Below are 16,409 nucleotides of genomic sequence, written 5' to 3'. Positions count from 1 at the left end.
GGAAGTCAAACAAGCCTAGACATTTGATTGGAAGAGAAAAGATCAAATATGAAGTTCACAAACCAAAAGTTTATAAACTCAATGCAATACAAATCCTTTTTATTGTAAAAGCTGAGTTGAAACTAAAAGATCTATAAAAACTGTTACTTTTGGCCTTAAACAGTACCAACTCTTATGATCAAAAAAGGCCACAACAGTTAAGATTGTATTACTTGATTTTATTTTACACTAGGGTGGCGGGTACACAAGGCAATCCTTAATAAAGTTGACAATTAGCTTCACTCAATATTTTTAATAATGCACACATTAAAAAAAAGTATTCATCTTACAAATTCTTCTGCAATCCAAACATACAATAGCTTGGAGAACATTTAGAAAACAAAAGCCAATGTAAAAAGACAGATTAAAACAACTAGAACAGTACAGGTTTTATTTATATGGCTCGAATTTTACAGTTTTCTTACTGCATCATCAATGTCAGAAATCTGTTCCTTCAGCTGGCTCCATTGTTCTGGATTTAAAGAAATACCTAAAACAAAGTTTAAAAATTCAAAGGTGAAAATCTATTTAAGCGTTGAGGATTTTCATACTTCCAACTAGAATACTGTTTTATCAAAATTGCCACTTTAAGCTGGGCGCAGTGGCTCACACCTGTAATCCCAGCACTTTGGGAGGCCAAGGCGGGTGGATCACTTGAGGTGAGGAGTTCAAGACCAGCCTGGCCAACATGGTGAAACCTCATCTCTACTAAAAATACAAAAATTAGCCAGGCATGGTGGTGGGCACCTGTAATCCCAGCTACTCAGGAGGCTGAGACAGGAGAATTGCTTGAACCTGGGAGGCGGAAGTTGCAGTGAGCCAAGATCAGGCCACTGCACTCCAGCCTGGGCAACAGAGCAAGACTCCATCTAAAAAAAAAAAAAAAAAAAAAAAAAGCCACTTGGACACAATGCTACAGTACTGAAAATCATATCTCTTACATTTGTTAATTACAGATCATCACAATTTACTGAGCATTATCAATCTCATATCCAGTCTTACTTTCCACAGCGCATCCTGCATAGTACCTATTGTAACCAATGAGAATAAGTAAGGGTTTGAAGACACATCTTACTAATACCTGTCAACTATCAGGCTAAAATGGTCAGGTCCAGATATGGCATGTGATACCCCATTACTGTATTTCCAGCTAGTTCCAATATTTGCCCAACATTTCCACAGGAATTCAAGCCAATTGTGCTGAGTTCTTCCAGAAGCATTCATTTCACTTTGGAAAAATTCCCAGGACGTGATTCATACAGGACTCCTGAGAGAGTATACCCGGGTAACTGCACTCTAGGGTCACCCTGTCAGGGTTAAAATTCCAGTCTCACTTTCACTAAGTGTATGACCCTTAAAAAAGAACTACATCACCTTGTAAGCCTTAGTTTCCTCACCAGTAAAATGGCATCTACACCCCAAAGAGTTGTTGTAAATGATTAAGTATAATGAATAATGAACTTAGCGTATCACCCAACATATAAACGGTTAAAAAATGTGAGATATGTCTTTCCTATTTAAGATGTAAAAGTATGAACAGAAATTTTATATTTTCCATATTTTGTACTTTAACGTTCTAGCATTCCAATACTGACACATATAAACAGAGACGTAAACAAGAACTGGCAGAAAGTATTCCCAGAAAACTGCTGGAAGGCCATGAAATTGAAAAAAAAGAATAAGAAATACGGCATCGGCCACTCTGGTAGTGAATGACCAATCCAGAAGTGACTTGAAGAAAATATGAAAGCGTATAAACACATATAGAGGCTGAGTTTAACAACAAAAAAAAAACTGCATGAAGCAAACAAGTGGTACCTTTCAAACTAACAGGCAAGCAGAATAAAACTAAATAAGGAAGCATTTTTCTTTAGCTGAGGGTCAACCTAGAGCAGCAATCCAAATATACAAATTTAGGTTGACTCACCTTCTCTGGCTGTTTGGTGAATTAATATAAAATATGTTTCTACAATGCTAAGAGGCTTGGGACTGGATGAAGCACAAATGGAAGGAAAGCAGAGATCCGCTTGAAGAATAATGCCCTAAAGAATAGCTTTTAGGAGCTGAATCAAAAGGAAGCATTGTAAACCAAGATTTTCCATTCCTGATTTTACAAGTTCCCAGATAGTGCCTAATCTGCTTCAGAATTGCCGTAAACCTTTTTAAAAATTGTTCAAGTAAATTAGCACCCAATTGAAGTGATATTAGGGGTGTTACTTTTCTGGGTTTTATTCCCAAAAGCTGTATTAAGACATCTCATTAAAAAAATGTTAAGTATCATGTCCAAAATAACTACAGAAGATAGAGAATCAACTGAGTAAGACTCTTCCTTGCCCCATGTGTCCTGCCAACATTTCAAGTAAGCTACTCAGAAAAGTTGTAGTTTAGTCCTAACACTGTTAATAAAATTCAAGTAATCAGACCTCACCTTTTCTTCCTGGTTTCATTTCACCTTCAGGATCCATCCAATATTCTCTAATATCAATTAGCACTTTGCCTTTAAAATCTCGAACACTAACGTACCTCATTTTCCCAATCTGCAAAAGAAACAAACATAAAAAGAGGTGCTCCTTTCAAGAGTGGTATCTGTTTCAATTGTATTCATATTCACAACTTGCTGCATGTTCATTCTACATCTAATCATGAAAACAACTACTGCTGACCCTTGAACAACACGGCTCTGAACTGTGCAGGTCCCACTTATATGCATTTTTTTTCAATAAATATACTGGAAAAATTTTTGCAGACTTGCCAATTTGAAAAAACTCACAGAACAACTGCATAGCCTAGAAATAACAAAAACATTAAAGAAAAGTTAGGTATGTCATAAATGCATAAAACATACCTAGATGTGAGGTTATTTTATCATTTACTATCATAAAACATACAAATCTATTATATGAAGTTAAAAATGTATCAAAACTTATACACACGGGAAGCAGTAGAGAAATGTAAACAAAGATGGAGTATTAATTCATAACTGCATAAAATAAACTGCAGTAGTGTACTAGTGTTAACTTCACAGCCACTTCCTGTTGCTATCTCAGTGTGCTCAAATGTTACAAATATCTGCTTAAAACACCTTGTGTAAAACACCATGTGATGCTAATCATCTCTGCTGAGCATGTCTCCAACAAATTGCTTATTGCAGTAAAAAGTGATCTCTCACGGTTTTCACATTATTTTTCATCATGATTAGTGCAATACCATAAACTTTAAATAACACCATGAGTCCTATACAAAGTGCCCCCAGTGATGTTGAAAGTGCTCCCAAGAAGCAGAGAGAAGGATGACATCACAAGAAAAAAACTGCCAGAAGCAGTGGTGCATGCCTATGATCCCAGCTACTCAGGAGGCTGAGGCCGGAGGATCACTTGAGCCCAGGAGCTTGAATCCAATCTGGGCAACACAGCAAGATCCTGTCTTTAATTTTAAAACGCAAAAAAATAAAAATAAAAAAATAAAAGTTGAATTGCTTGATATGTACCACGGACTGAAATCTGCAGCTGTGGTTTCCCACAATTTCTAACAGATGACATTATCTTATAAACAGATAACGTAAACTAATGTTATCGATAAACACCATACAGTACAGTAAAATGTATTTCTTCTCCCTTATGATTTTCTTAGTAATATTTTTTCTCTAGCTTACTTTATTGTAAGAATACAGTATATAGTACATATAACATACAATATATATGTTAACTGTTTATGTTACTGTCAAGGCTACCGTCAACAGTAGGCTATACTTAGCAGTTTTGACGAAGTCAAAAGTTATAACCAGATTTTCAACTGCACAGGGGTTGGTGCCTTGCATTTTGACCCTGCATTGTTCGAGGATCAACTGTACTACTCTCAATATCAAAACTGCAACCAAAGTAAATTACTGTTTAAACTATCATATGATCCAGCAATCCTACTTCTGGGTATATATCCCAAAAAATTGAAAGCACAGACTCCAAGAGACATCTGCACACCCATGTTCATAGCAGCATTATTCACAAGAGCCAAGAAGTGGAAACACCACAAATATCCACCCAGAGATGAATTGATAAACAAAATGGGGGAGGGGGGTGGAATAGACACACAATGGAATATCAATTAGCTTTTAAAAAAGGAAATCCTGTCACATACTACATCAATGAAATAAGCCAGTCATAAAAAGGAAAAAGGGAAATACTCTACGATTCCACTTACATGATGTCAAGTTCACAGGAACAAAAAGTAGAATGGTGGTTTACCCAGGGCTGGGAGAAAGGGAACTGTTGTTTAATGGCCACAGAGGTTCAGTTTTGCAAGATGAAACAGTTTCGGCAATCTGTTTCGCAACAATGTGAATATACTTTTATGGTTTTTACCACCAAAAAAAAAAATCATTAGGAAGCAAAATTTTGCAGTACAAACTACAACCAATAGGAATCCACAGATGCAACTAGCTACACTGGTTCACCAACCATTCTGAATATACGAATCCAGAGTTCCAGTCAATAATAACAAAGTTTTTCCTTTTCGTGTTCACTTCAGGTAACATTTTTAATGCACCTCACAGTCAGATTAAGAACTTAAAAATATTCACAGAAAATTATTTTTCAAAAATCTTATATATCTGCTTACCACAAATTACAAATTCCAGAGAAAAGAACAGGCTTTCCTCAACAAAGTGTCTCTTAGCACTTTCCAAGACTCACTATAATATAGTAAGGGAAGACAATGTAGTACTGGAGTAAAGACAGACATAAGAGATCAATGGAACACAATGGAGTCAAAAAATACACATGCATTGGATATATTCACTGATTTTTTTGGGGAGAGAGGGGGTAAAATCCAAGGTAATTCAAAGGAATAAGAATACTCTTTTCAACAAATGGTGTTGAAACAACAGGCTATCTGCATTGGGGGTGGGGAAGAATCTAAATCTCTATCTTACACCATACACAGAGAAATTAATTCTACATGAATCACAAACCTAAATGTGAAAACTAAAACTATAAAACTTCTAGGAAAAAACACTGGCAAAAATTTTTGTGGCCATGGTAGGCAAAATATGTCTTGGACAGAAAATAAGCATTAAGCAAAAAAGTAGAAAAATCGATAGAATAGACAATCACACTATAGCCTTTTTTAAAAAGATGCTTCAGAAAATAAAAAGATAAACCAGAAACCTAAAGAAGATATTCACTCAAGTTGCAGCCACAGGGGTCTTGGCCTTCGAGGAGAGCCTGAGGAAGGAGGAGAACTGTGGACGTGAAGAAAATGATGAACTGACCAGAATCGGTGAGGACCTCATTTCCAAGAAAGAGAAGATCTGTCACAGACGCCCCTGACCAACTGCCAGTCCTCCCTTATCCTGTCTGATTCTGTCTCTCTGGTTTCATATTCTTTCTTCTCTGTTAACCTCCACTCATTTTTGAACTAGATTGCTTTGAAAACTAAAGTTTCCCTGAAGTCTAAAAAAAATATTAATTATACTTACATCTGACAAAGGACTTATATCCAAAATATATAAAGTGTTACAATTCAAATGACCTGGCATTTTTTTTAAGTGGCCAAAAGATACTCTTCACAAAAGACATAAAAATAACCAATAAACACACTAAAGAGGTACAGTGAATTAAGACAGGTACATGAGGGAAATGTAAAGTAAAACCACCATGAGCTACCATTATACATTCACTGCAACTAAAAAGAAAAAAACTTAAGACTGACAATATCTAGTGAGGATGTGGAGCAACTGGAATCTCATAAGTAGTACTGATGGCTGTGTAAAATGCTACAGCTACTATGGAAAATGGTTTGACAGTGTCTTATACAGTTACACACTTACCCTATAACTTGGCAAATGTATCTGGTATTTACCCAAAGGGGCAAAAATGTCCACAAAATGACTTGTACAAGAATATTCACAGCAATTGCATTCCTATTAGCCCAAGGCTTGATACAATCCCAATGTCCACCCAAGGTGAATGGATTAACAAGTTGTAGTATTATCATACAAACTACTACTCAGCAATAAAAAGAAACAAATTACTGATATATGCAACAAGAATTAATCTCAACACATTATACTGAGCAAAAGCCAGACACAAAAAAAATAGACTGCATGTATCCGTTTATACAAAGTTCTAGAAGAGGCAACATAAATCTATACTGGTAGAAATAAGATCAGTGATTACCTAGGACATCAGCAATGACTGTAAAGCCAAGAGGAACTTTCTGGGGTGATGCAAATGGTCTGGCCACAAAGGCGTGTACATTTATCACAGCCTATCAAGGTATGCTTTTAAATGTGTGCGTTTTATTGGACATAAACTATACCTCAAAAACATTTTTTTTAAAAGGAATCTGCCCAACAGTTGCCTCTCCCTTGGGGAGAAAAAAAAGAGTAAAACTGACAAATTCTTATTAGCAAAAATTAAACAAGTGATGAGATAGTAGTATAGGGATATAAAGATAGAAAAAAATAAAGACCACTGAAATCACATTTTATTGGAAAAAAATAAAATCAGATGACAGAATATATTTTACATCCACAAAATCTGGAGATTAGCAGCAAAAAATAGTATACACATCATAAAGAACTGTGGTTCTTCTATGAATTTGATTCCCTGTCCCCTTTGAAGATCTGATAAAGCAGTGGTTCCTAACCTTTTTGGCACCAGGAACCAGTTTCATGGAAGACAATTTTTCCACAGCAGGCAGGGAAGGGGAAAGCTGACAGTTTCAGGATGAAAACTATCCCACCATCAGGCATTAGATTCTCATAAGGAATAAGGAACGCACAACCTAGATCCCTTGCATGCGCAGTTCACATAGGGTTTGCACTCCTATGAGAATCTAATGCCGCTGCTAATCTGACAAGAGGCAGAGCTCAGGCTGCAATGTTCACTCACACACCGCTCACCTCCTGTGCAGGAGGGACCCCTGTGATAAAGGTTATGAATAATTCCTTCAAACACAAAAAAGGAAACTCAAATTAAAAAACAATTCTATGGACTCCTGCCCCAGATTAAAATGACCAGTTATAATCATTTTAAATTAAATAATTTAAAAGTATCAAGTATCCTTAAATCATCAAATAAACTAAAGCAGTATTACTGACCCTTTGTGCCTAACTCTGAAGGAAAATATGGATTAAAGTTTCCTGCCTCAACTATTCTGACCTTTCAAGACACAGGTACTAAGTAATTATGAGATAATTCTCCAGTCTCTTTATTATCACAGATGTCATCTCAGGTAGGTTACGTCCCTATGGAAGAAAGTTCTTCAAAATCAGGGCTGAAGGAACCAGGAAGCAAGCATCTCTAGTATCTTCTCTCTAGTCACGATTCTGCCCCAATCATTTCAGACTTTAAAAGACAAGTGTATTGATTTTCCTTTGGTACAACTCTTTAATACATTTAGAGAACTGCTTATGTATTGATGTTTGATGTACATCAAGCTGTAATGGCAATGAAATTAAGTATCATATTATCTCTTATAATGCCTACACCACTAGATCCGTGAAAGCCATTCTGAAAATAAGGCCTAGGCCAGGCACGGTGGCTCACGCCTGTAATCCCAGCACTTTGGGAGGCCAAGGCAGGCAGATGGCGAGGTCAAGAGATTGAGACCATCCTGGCCAACCATCCTGGCCAACCAGGTGAAATCCCGTCTCTACTAAAAATACAAAAATTGGCTGGGGGTGGTGGCGCACGCCTGTAGTCCCAGCTACTCAGGAGACTGAGGGAGGAGAATCTCTTGAACCCAGGAGGCGGAGGTTCCAGTGAGCCGAGATTCGTGCCACTGCACTCCAGCCTGGTGACAGAGCGAGATTCCGCCTCAAAAAAAAAAAAAGATGGCCTATGTTCCTCCTAGAGGCAGGCTTTCAAAAGGTGCAATGTCAGCCTTAGGAGGCTTAGGAATCTTTCCAGATGAGGGTTTAAGAAACGAAGGTCTATTTTTCTAGTGAGAAAATTCCTAAAATTAGATCTAATTTTCACAAAACTCCTCTTTAACAGAATAGAATCTCTAAAATGTGTGTTCTGAACTAAATAGTTCATCTGCACTTTGTCTATCTTCTTTACCTAGAAGTATAACAAGGCAAAAATAAGCAATAGGAAAAAAAACTTAAATTTTCCCATTCTCACCTTAATCTTGGCACTCCACCTTTCAAAGCTATCAACAGGTCAAAATATACATGTGTTAGCCTTACTTTCTAGTCATATAAATGTCTACAGTCTTGGCCAGTCACGGTGGCTCACGCCTGTAATCCCAGCACTTTGAGAAGCCAAGGTGGGGGGATCACTTGAGCTCAGGAGTTCAAGATCAGCCTGGACAACACAGCTAAACACTGTTTCTACCAACAAAAAAGAAAATTAGCCAGGCGTCATGGAGCGTTGCCTGTAGTCCCAGCTACTCAGGAGGCTGAGGCAGGAGGATCATTTGAGCCCAGGAAGTGGAAGTTGCAGTGAGCAGAGATCACACCACTGCACTCCAGCCTGGGTGACAGAGCAGAGACCCTGTCTCAAAAAAAAAAAAAAAATTGTAGTCTCGTTCCACCCAACTTTTTGGTTTCAACTAATACTTACGGCTCCTGGAAACACTCATCCTTTTCTTGCTCCCATTACTGCACTCTTCTAATTTTCCTTCACCCTCTCTCTTAACCTACATCCTCCTTTTCCTTCCATTCTCTATCTGAATATAACCCAAGACATCCCCTCATCTGCTTCCTGTTCTTCCTGTTTAATACTTCAGTAGGCAGCTTTAGTCAACCATGCTGATAATCCCACATGAACATTTCCCAACTAAGCCCTTCAGGTGCTACAGAAGCAACTCCATTTTTTTTTTTTATCACATCCACAATCAAGTCCACATCTTCACTGATTGCCTAATTCCTCTGGTCCATTCCTCCTAACCTGTATCTTGTAATCGGCATAATTTCTTCTTTAGGAAAAACCATCTAAGCCCTTATCGCCTCACATACAGATTAAAGCCTACAATTACCTAAGCAATCTCACCTTCATCCATTTATCCCCAACACCCCTTCCTCACAAATCCTTCTTGTACATAGATGCCAGTGTCAAGTCTCCCTAAAACAAGACAGGAAACCCAAGAAGCTATATGAGTCCTCTCCAGGGGATTTCATCAAGTCCCTTTAATGAACTTCCTTCACTTTATCTATTCAACCCATTGCCCTTTTCTGTTGCTCATCAGGCCAAAATTAGGCATGTCACATTGCTGCTTCCTGTCTCATAATAATCTATTCATATTTTACTGTCCCAACACTTGACCTGCCTCCTCCAAGTTGCTTTCAAAATGTGCAGTTCTCAATCTCATTTTTTGGATTTCTGTAACATTTAAATTTGCATTGGTTTAAATACAGCAAAACTAGACTTTAGAGACTTTAACAATAATCCAGCATTGTACAAAACACTTTTACTAGTTTGTTCTATTTTAATAAATGTCCCTAGTTAAGTGGATTGTAACACATATATTATGCAATTATCAGATTATAGTACTTTTAACATTCTTCAGATCAAGCCAGATAATAATTCCTCTGAATCTAAAGAAACAGCCAACTTTGGCAAGGCACGGTGGCTCACACCTGTAATCCCAGCACTTTTGGAGGCTGAGGCAGGTGGATCACAAGGTCAGGAGTTCAGTACCAGCCTGGCCAAGATGGTGAAACCCCATCTCTACTGAAAATACAAAAATTAGCGGGGCGTGGTGGCTGGTGCCTGTAATCCTAGCTACTCGGGAGGCTGAGGCAGAGAACTGCTTGAACTCAGGAGGCTGAGGTTGCAGTGAGCCAAGATGGCGCCACTGCACTCCGGCCTGGGTGACAGAGCATGGCTCCATGTCAAAAAAAAAATAGCCAACTTTACCTGAAACATGTTATCATCTCTGCTGCTGCTGCTCTGTTTAGAAGATGACAGAGCTCTCGAAGTTTCACCTGTCTTTTGCTTCTTTACAGGTTTTTCTGGAGCAACTTGCTTTTTCCTCTTTAACTAGAAAAAAAAAGAGTATGGTTAAAATTTGCACACATAAGAATAAAACATACCCCAGTGTCAAAAGATCCCATTACTTTTTAAGATCTAAACAATCAAAAGGCTATATCCAAAATATCATAAATATATACATAAGCAAGTTTCACTCAACAACAAAACTATGAATCTAACTAATCCTTCTGTCTAGTAATGTTTTCAAACTCTGTTCTCAGGATCCCAAAAGACACTTCAGGCATTAGAGTAGTATTAACCACAGGAACGGTTATTTTGTGGTTTGCGGTCCCACATACAATTTCTTTGGTAGAAAAAAAAAATGGAGGGATCTTGCTGCTTCTGAATAAACCTGGAAACCACAGGTCTAAGGCTAGTCAGTTACTTATTTTACGAAGCAGATATACTAATTAAAGAGAATACAACCAACTTATTCCATTTCCAGGATATGTTTATTTATGTCCTGCCTATTCCAAAAGGAATTTATGCTGGCTTAAGGAATTTATGGGCCGTGCGGTGGCTCACACCTGTAATCCCAGCACTTTGGGAGTCCGAGGCAGGAGGATCACTTGAGGTCAGGAGTTCGAGACCAGCCTGGCCACAATGGTGAAACCCCATCGCTACTAAAAATACAAAAAAAGTCAGCCAGGCGTGGTGGGCACCTATAATCCCAGCTACTAGGGAGGCTGAGGCAGAGAACCGCTTGAACCCAGGAGGCTGAGGTTGCAGCGAGCCGAGATCGTGCCACTGCACTCCAGCCTGGGCGGCAGAGCAATACTCTATCTCAAAAAAAAAAAAAATTAGCCAGACGTGGTGGCACACGCCTATAATCCCAGCTACTCGGAAGGCTGAAACAGGAGAATCGCTTGAACCCGGGACGCGAAGGTTGCAGTGAGCCAAGATCGCGCCACTACACTCCAGCCTGGGCAACAAAAGCAAAACTTCATCTCAAAATAAAAAAATAAAAAAAAAAAAGGAATTTACGATTAGGCAAATCTTTAGAGAGCTATTTTGCACTGGGCACTGAGAGCCAACAACTCAAGAACTTCCCCATCACAAAAAAAAAAAAAAATCATTGAAGATAGACAGCTATGTGTTAGACTAGCTTTCAAAAATCACAACAGTGTTTTAAAAACAGCATTATTTTAAAAGCTTATTAGAAAGTCGCATTCTCAAAAAGAGCTAACAACCCATAAAAACCACTAGAATTCCCAACCCAAACAGGAGAGGGCAGTCATGTTCCTTCTTGATGGAATAGTATAAATATTTTAATGTTACTAAATTAGTTGAATGTTACCAAATTAGATGAAGCTAGGAAAAATATTATATACATGTAAAACGTGAAATGATAAACGTGGTATATAAGGTTAAGTGTTTACAAGATTAATATTACTATTTGGGACAAACAAAAAGTTAGCTCAACATGCAGAAAGTAGTTATTCTATAAATCAGGCTCTAAGTATTCCCTGTGGAATAGTGCATGTCTGGCAAATAAAAGCTCAATACACATGTGTTACATCAACATACTCAAATACTATATAGGGTGCAAATTTTAAAATTAAGAAATTTACTCAAGTATAGTCTTTGAAGCCTTATTTTACCCTTCCATGTGTTGTTATATTCTATATTTACACTTTAAGGTTGCAACTTCTCCAATCTCCATACGTTCCCCCCTTTTCTTTTAGCTAAAATTGCTAACTAAGCTTCCGGAGGAAAAAAAAGATAGGGAGCCTGCTTCTTTTGAATAAACTTTTAGAAACCACAGGTCTACTAATGCTAGTCATTACTTACTACTTTACAAACGATATATACTAATTAGGAAAAACACGACCAACTTATTCTATTTCTAGGATATAAATATCTATTCAGATATGTAAAGTTCTATGAGATAAAAGACAATTCTGCACGGAAGACTTGACCGCAGAGTGAGATGCTCAGTTATGCTCCACTGAGATGCTCAATTTAGTTCACCAATTACGGTGCAGCTGTCATCTAATGCAGAAAAAGCCTATCTTGTCAAAATGGGTTTCAAGTTAGCTTTACTGGGTGCTGATTTAGTTAAATGGAAGGGACTAAACTTAAAAATGTACCAAGTCTAAAATTCAAAAAATCTTATGTGCAGAATAAACACCAGTAACTGAGAGAACTTTCAAAATTAACATTTTATGGCCACTCATGATGGCTCACACCTGTAATCCCAGCACTCTGGGAGTCTGAGGCAGAAGAACTGCCTGAGGCCAGGAGTTTGAGACCAGCCTTAGCAACACAGCAATACCTGGTCCCTACAAAAACATTTTTTTTTTTTTTTAATTAACCAGGCATGATGCCTGTAGTCCCAGCTACTCTGGAGGCAGAGGTGGGAGGATTGCTTGAGACCAGGAGGTCGAAGCTGCAGTGAGCCATGACAGTGCCACCACATTCCAGCCTGGGCAAGAGAGTAAGACCCTGTCTTTAAAAAAAAAAATTAACATGTTACAAAAAAAATCTGGTAAATTTCTAAATAATGGCAAATAGTGACTTTGGCCTACTTAGAATTCTATGCCCCTAGGATCCAAGGCAGTGGTTCTACAACTTTAGGGTTCCTAATTGTGCTCAACAGAAGACTTGTTAAGTCTGATTTAGGGCCTATGAGTATGAATGTGCAAAAAGCATCCTAGGCACTTCTAGTCAAGTGGTCCAGAGACCAACCACACCTCCAGAAATACCCATCCACATTCTCATTTTTTATTTTTAATTTATTTATTTTTTTAAAGAGACAGGGTCTTGCTATGTTAGCCTGGTTAGTCTTGAACTCTTGGCCTCAAGCAATCCTGCCACCTCGGCCTCCCAAAGAACTAGGATAACAGGCACGAGCCACCACGCCCAGCTAGATCCTCATTTTAAGATGTTAATACACCTTTTACTATCCTTCAGAATGGGATATGGACAATATTGTTGAATATCACAAAAATGAGTTGGTACAGTAATAGTCACCTTTTTGTCAACCTCACTGTCAGAATCACTGCCAGAAGAGCTAGAAGAAACAAGTTCCTTTGATTTAGGCATCCTGAAAGAAAAATACATTACATAAATAATTAACAAGGTACTCTACTACTTTCAACTTAGCTCTCCCCCAAAGAAAAAAATCAAGGACAAGTTCCACGGTTCATTCTACCATTTTTGTGCTACTGAGTTGTTACACTGAGCACAAGTTTTAATCTATACTCTTTTAAGTTGCAAATAACATGCAGGGTGCAATGTGCTGAACCCAGTAAGAACAATGAATTAAATGTCATACACTCCTACACCTCTAACCTTTCTCCAAGCCAATGGATCTTTCTATACTTCGTTTTAGTGGCATTACACACTATGGGTAGGGTAAACTGCAAGAAGGCAGCAGACAACAATTACTGTTAAAACCAGAAGAAATGTAATCTACTATTACTGCTTTAGACTTCTCATCAATGAGATCGGAACTAACGTAAAATTATTCACTATGGGGAATTAACCCCAACATTTACACAACAGGGAACTAGCTGTACTATGCAAATGTGACATCTAATTTTTACATAATATTTTATTCATATTTTGACTTTTTGGCCATATCACCAAAGTAACAACAGGTACTAATTCAAGAGTACACAAAATTATACGCAATTCAGGCCAGGAACGATGGCTCACGCTTGTAATCCCAAAACTTTGGGAGGCCAAAGCAGGCGGATCACTTGAGCTCAGGAGTTCGAGACCCGCCTGGCCAACGTGGTGAAACCCTATCTCCACTAAAAATACAAAAATTAGCAGGGCACGGTGGGACACCTGTAGTCCCAGCAATTCGGGAGACTGAGGAAGGAGAATCGCTTGAACACGGGAGGCAGAGGTTGCAGTGACACGAGGTCACGCCATTGCACTCCGGCCTGGGCAACAAAGCAAGACTCCATCTCAAAAAAAAAAAAAACTTACACAATTCACAGCAATTTATTACATTTTACACAGATTTTTCTACTCTGGAACATAATTAAAATTTGAAGAACCTGTTTATGTGAGGTGCAAAACCTATTTATGTGAGGTGCAAAACCTTCCCAAGCAAATTCCTACCATGCTGGTAACTTCCTAGGTCCACCCAGAGACATAGATAACTTAGTGCCTTGCTTACAACTGGGTGTTTACTGAGTGCCTGAGTGCAAGTTTGTAGAAAGCAAACTATCAGTAAGCCTAAGCCCCAAATTTCAAGGAATTCCAAGATATGTGGATACCTCTATTCAAGGCACTTATAACACCAGATCATAAAACGCTGATTATCAAAATATCTTTTGCTCTCTCCATCTCAGAAGAGATTAGGTCCTATTAACCCATTTATGCCGGAGGTTGCAATTTTTTGAATTTTTGCAACCAGACCTTGGCGATGATCTTGAGCAGTAGCATAAAAATAACTCCCACATGCTTACCGTTCCAATAATGGAACACTAGGCATAAATAGGTTAATTTCTGTATGCCTTAAAGGGCCTAATAAACACAACACACACTGTATTTGTTGAATACAAGAAAAAAACTTAAAATTCCTCCTCAAAAAAAAAATCATAAATAATCTAGCTCTCTAGAAGAAACCTGCATTAGCACTCACGTTGCATGTGTTCCAAGATAGCAGGTCAAGGAAAAAGAAGTGGGCCATCCCAATCCTAGCCATTAAATTCAAAAAGCTCAATCTGATTTTAATTGGTAATGTCTTCAAGGGTAAATTCGGAAGGGAAAAGCAACGTCCATGACCACGTTTTATCCGTTTTTCCTGTTTCTGCTCCATTTTGCAACCTCATCTCTAAAATCAATTTAGTTCAGTTTTTTATGCTAATCAATACGACAAAAAGATATTTTTTAAAAAGGTAATTAAATTGAACATAATTTTTCACTTTGAAACTGTCGATCATAACTACCGTCTGTTATTAAAAACTGCCTGGGGGCCTAAGAATTTTTCAAAGAACCACCTGGTACTCAACCCAAAGAAGTCCACTGGAGAAGAAAGGTAACGGTAACTAAAACCAGCCTCTAAACTTTTAACAAATATATTTTTACCTTAATGAGCCTGTTCCAATGTGGGGGTGGGGGGAGAAGCAGCTTGTAATTCAAGTAACTGATATGAAACCGCTATTGTAGAATTTATACAAAACGCAACTGTAAAAAGAGAAACGAAATCTTCAGCCTCTGCTGATTGAGGCGAAGATCAGAAAAAAACGAGGTGAAAATGAACCAGGACTGAAGGGCACACGACTTCAGTATAACAGGAAGGTGACAAGCACAAGACCAGGGAAGGGGTCGCGTGGCCCCAGCAAGCCGCTAGAACCCCGTGGCTAGCAGCCGCTCGAGCGAGGGGAGACAGGTTGGTCGGAGGGGGCGTGGGAGGCGGCGAAGTGCGGAGAAGACGGCGTGGGAAGGGGCGGGACTTGCACCAAGCGCCATTTTCTTCTCTCGAAGCGTTCCCTCCCCCCGCACATCAGCCGTTCTTCCCCCGGCCCCCTCCCGCCCGCATCCGCTCGCCCAGTCTCCAGAGCACCCCGCTCAGGGCGAGGGCCGGGGGAAGAGTAGGTAACCGCACGCGCCCCACTTAGGCCGGCCGCCGCCGCATTGTCCCGGGGACGCTGCGACCCTCTCCCCGCGGCTCCTCGCCCCCCGGCCGCCCTCAATCTGCCGCAGCGCCCGCCGCCTCGACTCGGCTCCCTGGGGACGGGAGTCTAGCGCGGAAGGGCCCACAGCGCGTCAGGCGTGGACTCAGGAACGGAGAAGGGAGCCGGGGACGCCGAGGGGAAGGGGGAGGTAAGGCAGAGCCGCCATTTCCCGCGGCCATTGCCGGCGAGGGAGTGAAGGGCCGAAGGCAGCTCACAGCCCGGCTGGGAGGGTGGGGGCCCCGAGGAGTAGGGATAGGGGGGTCCCCCGCACTCACGCTTCGCTCAGCTCTAGCAGTCGAACACCCTCTTGCTCGTTCGCTCGCGACTGACAGAGAACCGGAAGTGACGGCAGCCAGGAGACGCCGGCCCCGCCTTGCTGGGGGCTGCGGTCACGTGATGGGGCGTGGCCTCCCCCACCGAAACCAACACTTAGACCCTTTCCAGGGCCTTAAAGGGACCGCGTCTCTTCCCAAATGGGTGACGCGAAAGTCAGATGTTGGAAGATTACATCTGACCCTTCAGAGAATGAAAGAGCTAATAGCCTTCCTGTAGGAGATAGCTTAAAAAAAAAAAAAAGGAAAACGCTAATAAAACATGAGTGACAAGCGCCAAGCTTTGCGCTTGTTCAATAAATGTTTGTTCTAATGAAGCGAAGGGGTCATAATGAAAAGGATCAATACTCTGGCCCACTTTCCCAGAAATGGTCTTCCTACCCCACTTCATCCACCTCAATCCATGCCTCTGCCTCCTCAAATCC

At 39.8% G+C, this 16,409-nt stretch overlaps 1 protein-coding gene across 2 annotated transcripts; it reads right to left on the bottom strand.

Moving 5' to 3' along the window:
* Window positions 1-203: 203 nt before the first annotated feature.
* SUB1 (SUB1 regulator of transcription) lies at window positions 204-16,030 on the bottom strand. Of its 2 annotated transcripts, XM_032136105.2 has the most exons (6): window positions 15,928-15,996; window positions 15,063-15,161; window positions 12,990-13,062; window positions 9,903-10,025; window positions 2,468-2,576; window positions 204-529 (listed from the first exon to the last, which is right to left on the bottom strand). In XM_032136105.2, exons 3-6 carry the CDS (start codon window positions 13,059-13,061, stop codon window positions 450-452), a joined length of 384 nt encoding a protein of 127 aa, XP_031991996.1. In that variant the 5' UTR covers window position 13,062; window positions 15,063-15,161; window positions 15,928-15,996; the 3' UTR covers window positions 204-449. The 2 variants fall into 2 exon arrangements, with proteins under 2 accessions (XP_031991996.1, XP_031991995.1); XM_032136104.2 differs by lacking the exon at window positions 15,063-15,161 and having other exon boundaries at window positions 15,928-16,030.
* Window positions 16,031-16,409: the final 379 nt, after the last annotated feature.

The sequence above is a fragment of the Hylobates moloch genome, unplaced genomic scaffold, assembly GCF_009828535.3.
Source record: "Hylobates moloch isolate HMO894 unplaced genomic scaffold, HMol_V3 SCAFFOLD_17, whole genome shotgun sequence".
Lineage (NCBI taxonomy): Eukaryota > Metazoa > Chordata > Mammalia > Primates > Hylobatidae > Hylobates > Hylobates moloch.
The sequence above is the reverse complement of the archived record's forward strand: the minus strand, read 5'-3'. Positions and strand labels throughout refer to the sequence as shown.